Source organism: Dendropsophus ebraccatus, chromosome 3, assembly GCF_027789765.1.
Source record: "Dendropsophus ebraccatus isolate aDenEbr1 chromosome 3, aDenEbr1.pat, whole genome shotgun sequence".
NCBI classification, from domain to species: Eukaryota; Metazoa; Chordata; class Amphibia; order Anura; family Hylidae; genus Dendropsophus; species Dendropsophus ebraccatus.
Window position 1 is genome coordinate 83,333,510 of NC_091456.1, and position 8,343 is coordinate 83,341,852.

The 8,343-nt window shown below is 37.9% G+C and overlaps 1 protein-coding gene across 1 annotated transcript in view; it reads left to right on the forward strand.

Moving 5' to 3' along the window:
- GRIN3A (glutamate ionotropic receptor NMDA type subunit 3A) overlaps positions 1-8,029 on the forward strand; it is a 223,108-nt gene extending 215,079 nt beyond the window's left edge. The window contains exon 9 of the mRNA XM_069964316.1: positions 7,275-8,029. Coding sequence (XP_069820417.1) covers positions 7,275-7,608 — 334 coding nt within the window. The 3' untranslated portion in view covers positions 7,609-8,029. The remainder of the gene's footprint in view (positions 1-7,274) is intronic.
- Positions 8,030-8,343: the final 314 nt, after the last annotated feature.

The following is an 8,343-nucleotide window of genomic DNA, read 5'->3' on the forward strand; positions in this document are numbered from 1 at the left end:
TCCATCTATACAGAATGTATAAAAGTGTCATTTTAGCAGCAAACAGCATGTTTCAGGTGTTCCAAGGAAAATAATTTGATAATCAATACAAATGAATGCTTTTTTGACATACTTCAATACAAGGGTAACTGACCTTTCCCTGTATTCTTTCAGAATAGACATGTTTGTGATGCAACAATGTTTATATTGCCATTGTGGTTTAATAGAAGCAACACAGCTGCACAAAGCAGAGAGAGCAGATGATTTATTGGTATGCACTAGGTTACTTCAATATATCATGCTATTATGAGACATGATGAACAGTTCTACCTGTGCTTCCTATACTCCAAGGAATAGGCAGGATACTTAATTTAATTGATGTGTGAGGAGAAAATACAGCATTAGACCAAATTTAAATGGAGTTTTGACAAACATTTAGACTAGTTAATTGATGTTCATGTGCTTCCACCACTCTAGTACATAAATAGACTATTGAATTTGTGTGTGTGTGATACTGCATTAAATATTACTGTATTTTTAATTAAAATAAAGTGAAGAGCTCTGTGTAAATTTTATCGAGAAGCAATAATGCTAGAAATGGCTTCCAAGTCTCTTATTAGTCCAGATTAATACAGAGAGGGACAAATATAAGTGCTTGAACGCTGCAGATTATGATAGCCTGGCAGATACAAGTATTCTGTAAATATACAAGGATGCCGTCAGTTGCAAAGACATGACTTATATTGTGATTATATATAAAAGGTACATACATTACATACATTAGCGTACACATTCCCAAACAGGAGCTCTAATGAACAGTATTTCCTTACAGCACTGGGATACAGGGTCTAAATCCAATCAGACCAACCAACATCTACATACATACATACATACATATATACATACATTTTGCTTGTTTTCAAGAACAAGTCTGGGGGTTTTGAATTTTTATTTATTTTTTTCCCTTAAACAAATTTGACCCAAATTTATTAAAGTCTGTAAAATAGAAGCTTATATACACTGCCACTAGCTACGTATTTTTGCAGTTTTCACATTCGTACACATTCCCAAACCAGAACTCTAATGGACACTATTTCCTTACAGCACTGGGATGCAGAGTCTAAATCCAATCAGACCAACCAACATCTACATACATACACACATACATACATACATACATTTTGTTTGTTTTTAATAAGGATTTTTAACCAGCTCAAGAACCAGTCAGGTGGTTTTGAGCTTTTTTTCCCCCCTTAAAAAACTTTGACCCAAATTTATTAAAGTCTGTAAAGTAGAAGCTTATATACACTGCCCCTAGCAGTGTCTTTTGTGCATTTTTTTTATTTTACCTGAACTGAAAGCTGAGCTGTGATTGGTTGCTGGTGGAAGTTAACACCAATTTCTAGTTTACGCACTATGATAAATTGGGGACAAATTACCACATAAATACTTTTTTTTATGTTTTTATATAAAAGATGTATACAGGGTGGAACTAGAAGATAGTTTTAGTCTGTTATTGTTTTTCTTTTATTTTGTTATATTTATTTATTCACCTATTTATTTTATTTGGTTGTGTCTATACATGCATAATGTAACGACTGGAATCGTGGATCTGCTGTACCACCACTAGCGATGGCACAAGCTGGACCAGGGAGTGGAGTCTATGGGATCGCTGGTCTTCACCAGTGCCCACAGCAAGGCGGGATGTACTTGCTGTTGCAGGTGTCCCCCAGGTCGCTATCCCTGGCTTGCTAGCGGTGGCGGGTGAGGTGCAGCTGGAGACATGAAGGCAGAGAGGACTCTCGGCTTGAACCACAGGCAGTGGGAACACAGCAGGACTGACAGCTGGAACTACAGGCCGCAGGGACACGGCAGGAATCATGGGCAGGAATCACAGAGAGCTCGGACGACACGCTATGGGAAGCATGCAGAGGCTCCAACAAGGAAGGGCAGGAGATGTACAGATATTTATAGGGAGGAGGTGTTTAGGTGCTTAACCAATTAGGGATGCACTGTCCCTTTAAATCTGTGACAGCTGGCTCAGGCGCACCCTAGGAGGCAGGGATGCGGGTCCTGGCCTGGACAGCGGGGAGCTGGAGCGTAGAGCAGTTAGATACCCCAGGCACCAGCGACCACAGAGGACAGGGGACAGGGAGAGCAGTTGTGGCCCTGAGAACAGGACGTCGTCTCGGCCGCGACATATAATTTTTTTTTATTTTACACATTGACCACATTTATCAATCTGCCAAAAAAAAAAAAAAACTGTCTAATTTTCTCCATAGTAACCAATCACAGCTGAGCTTAACAAGGTTTGATAAAATGAAAAGCTAATCTGTGATTGATTGCTATGGGCAAAACCAGACAATTTTGGTTTCAGGCAGATTGATAAACCTAGGCCAATCTTGTAAAACTTTGGGGACAGTTTAATATGTTTATTGCTGATTTTCCTTGTAAGTGGGGCAAATATGTCACTAAGGGAATACAGCCCCCTAACACTCAATTCAGATCTAGGACTGCTAAGACAAAGCAGCCCTGATAGCTACCTGGCAGCTTGTGATCGCATAATTGCTGAAACTGAAACAGGAAGCTCATTGAGCATCACATAATCAGTAATACGCCATCTCTGCCTTCTTTATTGTGATTTCAGCTGTTTCTGACAGCAGGCCTTCTCCTTCTGCATGATTTCAGACATTCAGAAACATCATTACAGAGTCAAATTCAGACCAGCAGAATGTTTTAAGATGTTTGGTGCTCTGCAAATTGTTGAAAAGTAATAACTCATAATCTGATCAGTTAGCATCCGACCTTTCAGATCCCACTCATCTTAAGAATCAGGGTCTTTTGTCATCCATGTGATTAAAAGCAGTAGTCAAGAATACATGCAGCCCTTCTATTCTTTTGACTGTCGAGTACAGAACTCAGCTATTTTTGGCAGTTCTATAAGTAATAAATGGAGTGGCCATGCACACACTCTACCACCACTCCAATTACACATAGTACAAGAGACCCCCATTAGGTCAGACCCACCTCACCGGTCAGATACTCAGATGATTTATCCTGTGGTTAACATTTTAAAAAGCTTCCTATGAAATTGGCTGTAGTGTGCACCGAAGAAAGGAAAATTAGATTATTTCCCCAAAAGGGACTGATGTGAGTAATAGCAATCTGTCTGCAGTCCTCCAGCTCATATTGATGCATAGATAATAGAAAATAGTGGTAAGATTCTAATGGTCATCCATATTAAAGAGCAATTATATTACTTATCTTACAAGTATCTAAATAGTAGACTGGTAATATACTACAATTATAAGAAATGCAATTTAATAGAAATCATTGGTGAATTAATGACATTCAAAATATCTGCAGTGTCATTGTCCACTTACTAGAATCTATAAAATTTGACAGAAAAGTAAAAGACGCTAGGGATTAAGGCAATGTATAATCTGTAAGTGTGTAAGAGAATGCAGAAAACGGATGTGTTCAGCTGAACAAGTTGTTTTGAAAAAGATAAAGCTTCTCTGTATTCTTATGAGATGCTGCAGATCTCTTCCTCCTGATGCAACTTTTTCTGCATATATCAACAGTCAAAAAAACAAACCAATAGTTTATTATGTGAGTGTTCCGAAGTAAATAATATTACCAAAGATATATCTGAAAGTATTTGGAATTATGCATTGCATATGGACACAGAGGCTGTATCGAGGCACAAGGTGTACTCAGTCAAGTGACATGTCTGATGCATATTCCTCTAGAACCATCGCTCTAAGGGATGCAATAGAGCATGCTGAAAATTTACACCGCAACAATAATTTTCCATATGCCTCCATAAGAAATCAAAGGTTTATGGAGGTATAATAAGGCCACATGTACCACACACAAATGAGTCTTTTCTTAAATAACCTCTAAGTTTAACATTTATAACAATATGATTTGTGACATTATGTTCTGAAATGTATATGTTGTCCTTGGGTACAAGACCTATTACTCAGGATTACTGGCAGAATAGGGCAATATTGCCCTGTGTAATGTCGTTACTGATCAGTCGGCTAACAAGCAAATGCTAGTCCATCAACTGATCAGGCCATCTAGACATGCTGAAAAAATAATGACTGATCGGGCCTTTTAAAGCTCTGTCTAAGAGGATCATCCAATGAGTGTATAGGATGTATTGCGCTGTTACTTTTAATTGTTGCCACGAGAAATTGGCATCCTTAACTTAAGAAAGGAAAAAGTAAAACTAAGGAAAGGTAAGGGTGGACACATCTGAAACCATAGTACATTTATGCAAATGACACCTTAGGAAGACCTTTAAAGCAACTCTGTACCCACAGTCTGCCCACCCCAAACCACTTGTACCTTCAGATAGCTGCTTTTAATCCAAGATCTGTCCTGGGGTTCGTTCGGCAGGTGATGCAGTTATTGTCCTGAAAAACAACTTTTAAACTTGCAGCCCTGTGTCAAACTGGCGTGGCCTAGAGTGTCTGTGCATTAGACTGGCACAACCTCTCTGTCCCTCCTCATCATTAGGAATGCTCCAGGCAGATTGTCTACTATTCATCAGCTGTGAGAACACGGCACATGGGCTGGCTAATTAAGGCACCTGTGCAGTGTTCATACAAGTGAGGAATATATAAGAAAAACAGAAAAACACACAGCGCCAGCGCTCAAGGGCCACACAACTTGAAGCAAACAATGATGAGGTATGGAAAAGCACTCCAATTAATCCACTTGGGGGCCGGTAGAAGCCATTACTAAATCTCCTTCCGACATAGCAGTATTCCACAATCCAGACCGCCAGGGTATGATTTATTTCAGCAACACGTTTCGGTGAGATATCCACCTTTATCAAGCCAAGTGAGGAATAGAAGAATACCTGGCTAGAGCATTCCTAATAATGAAGAGGGCGAGGAGGAGGAAAGGTTGTACCAGCCTAATGCACAGACACTCTAGGCCACACCAGTTTGACACAGGGCTGCAAGTTTAAAAGTTGTTTTTCAGAACTGCATCACCTGCCAAACGGTCCCCAGGACAGATCTTGGATTAAAAGCAGCTATCTGAAGGTACAAGTGGTTTGGGGGAACAGATTGTGGGTACAGAGTCGCTTTAAGCAAGTTCAATCCTAAATTGCTTGCACTTTTGTATGGACAATATTATGGCACTGCCTTTGCTTGCTTCAATTTTCTATTGCCTGTCTTCTTTATGTTTTGTGTACTTTAGTTCTTTAACTGATATACATTGAATATCAATACACAAGCCACCAGACACTTTTAAAACATCATAAACTTCACAAATCCTTAAAAGCTGACATTTTATACTTCCATTTCAGCAAAGGTTTTAAACCGCCATTAATTTTGTGTCTGTGATAAATGGGCTTCATTTTTGCTTGTTGCACTCTGGGATAATAATCATTTTGTATACAGAAAATGCGTTCATTTTTGCCGTTATCTAATGTCTTTTTCTCTCTTGCATTAACCTCCTTGCCTTCTTAATAGAAGAAGGCAATACTATATTGTTGGAGGCAATCTTCATTTCTGTCTTTTCTGTTCTCTAATTTGCCTTCAGTAGTTATCTTTAACACAAAATATAGGTTAATTACAAAGCAGATAACAGTTTAGAACTGAACAGTCATATGTAACGCATGATTACTTTTCAATTAAATGCACCATTTACTCTATACATTTAGTATCCCTGTTTACACATTGTGTATAGAATAAATAATAGTCACTAAGTGAACAGAAAAAATATGGACTCTCAGTGGTATTTCCATCATTGCACACATTTATTCTGATCTGTAAACATATGCATAGCTAAAAATGTGTCCTGCCTGATGTTTCTATAAGCTGCATGTTTGAGTGAACCCCAATTTAGTTACAATGCCCCCAATTAGTAAAATGTTTACTCAAAGTAGAAAACTAGGCCATTTTTTTTTATTATGATACTATGCTTTTGACCTAGGGAAGATAACATCAGTTCCTTTACATATACATTTATATATTTTATCTAACACCAGTACTCTTCTACTATAAGCAGGATTCATCCAATAATGCTTTGCAATAGTGTGACAGTAACATCATTACCACAGTTAGGTTATGTTCAGGCTACCTTCTTTTTATGTAAAGAACGGGCACTGATTGCAATGGAATCAGCGTCCATTCTTTACTGCAGGGGTGGCATTGCATTGAAATCAATGCTGTGTTCACACATCGTACCTATTATTTCAGGATTTGGTCAATGAACTGCGTCTGGAAATAAAAGCTGTTCACACAATGTAAAGTACAGCAGTGGCTGCACTTTGCATTGAAGTGAATGGTTAATTGATTTGCGGGCACACCCGACGGTGCCCGCAAGACATTGTTAAAAAAAAAATACAGAAGTATCGGCTGCAGGAACATCCTGAATACAGCACAACGGACCGCAGTTTAAACGCTGTGTGAACATAGCCTTAAACAAAGTTCATGGTTGTGTTGGAGGTTGTTGTTTTGTTGTTTGCTATATTATAAATTATTCCATGAACTTTTTACCTTAAAAAAACTGCACTGCAATGAGTGGAACATTGTAGTGCAACCTCAAAGGTACAGTACCGACAAATCACTATTGTGCACTAACATACGCTTAATTACATGTAGGAAAAATGTAAGGACAGCATAGCATTGTGGGGGATAGGTCTGCTCTCATATTATCCAAAAATATTGTGCCATTTGGCTACTAGGAATGATAAGAGAATAAACAAGACACCATATACTGGGCAGGGGCAGACATAGGCAATTTGATTTCTTTGCTGCTTCCTTAAATTCTTTCCATACATAAATTTAGTGGTTACAATAATATATTCAATTACTAAACTCCATCTGGGTATACATCAGAATTTCAGATATTTTTGACAGGAAGGGTAGCCTAGTCTGTACTTCTGTTCTGACATTAACAACTGGTACGTGACAAGGTTTATTGATTTCAAACGGTACATTTCCAAATGTATACATAGTTTTTGTGGGACTCAGAAGCACAGGTGGCTAAACATTTGATCCCCAGAAAAACTGCATATTGTAATTTTACAAATGTACTGCACATGATCACTATTAGACTATACTTGGTCCATTGAAATCAATAGACTTGCCCTGAGTATGAGCTGATATTGGTCAGAATAGTGTTTTACTAGTTCACCGACATATACCGAATAGTACATTAGGTTCAGGCACGAACATACCCTAAGTTTTTTTTCTTGCGCTAAACAAGTCTTACAATCTTTATTTGTATAATACATGCAAATTAATAACTCTTTATGTTATTACTTCCAGGTGTAATGCAGGAAACAGTCAACCACGTGTCTGGAATACTGCCAACCAAAGCAGCTGTAACAGAAGAAAATATATTCTCAAAGAAGCACACAATGAATTAAGTTTCAGACATCAGCAGGATTTGCCTTTGCCACAGTTGAGGAGAGAGACTCCAAAATTGCTTACCACAAATGGAAAGGCTGAATCCTTAAACATATCTAGAAATTCTGTGGTGCAAGAATTGACAGACTTGGAAAAACAAATCCAGGTTATTAAGCAAGAACTGCAAATAGCCATGAACAGGAAAAATGAACTGGAAGAGTTCCAGAGGAAAAGCAGGACTGCTGAATCTTAAAATCAGCTTCCTTTCTTAACATGGACACAGATTGATGACAAAAGTCTTGGCTGTGACTTATTCTGCGTAGTCACCGAACATGTGGAAATCTACTGTACATAACATGAAGATTTCTTTACTTCTGAAGAGTTTCAATTGTCTTTTTTTTTTGTAAGATTCAACTTGTATTTCTCTAGTTCGTGTGAACTGTTATCAATATAAAAACGTGACCTTGGAGTCTTTTAAAACTCAGAAACACACTTGCCCTTATATCCCCTCCATGGTATTAAATGAAGGTTTTCACTTCTGAGCCCCTCAGTGTGCATTAATAAAGCTAAAATGGTTTTGAATTATCTCCACTATGTCCTTTGCTAGTATTTTTAACTTTTATGAAGGAAATTTGCATTTAATGTGTATCTGTGAAATTGAAATTTCAGCAGTTTGAGACTAGTAGAGAATGAGGGTGAAAAATTAATTGCTCATCCACACTGTAATGGACTTCTAAGGGAAGCAAAGCATCATGTTTGATGAATCCGAAAACTGATTACCTTTTTCAAGAGGTCAATGAAAGACAATAAAAAAAGATTTTATGTTTATTGGACTTTGTGGGTATTTTAAAGAGTTCCCAGCTAAAAATTTGATGACTGATGACTGCACTTTAGTATATGAGTAAAGTTGAGAAAGTGCACAAGAAAGTTGATAGACACAAGATACAGAGAAAAAGATTAATTTCAGAACTGCTTTCTATTTTACATG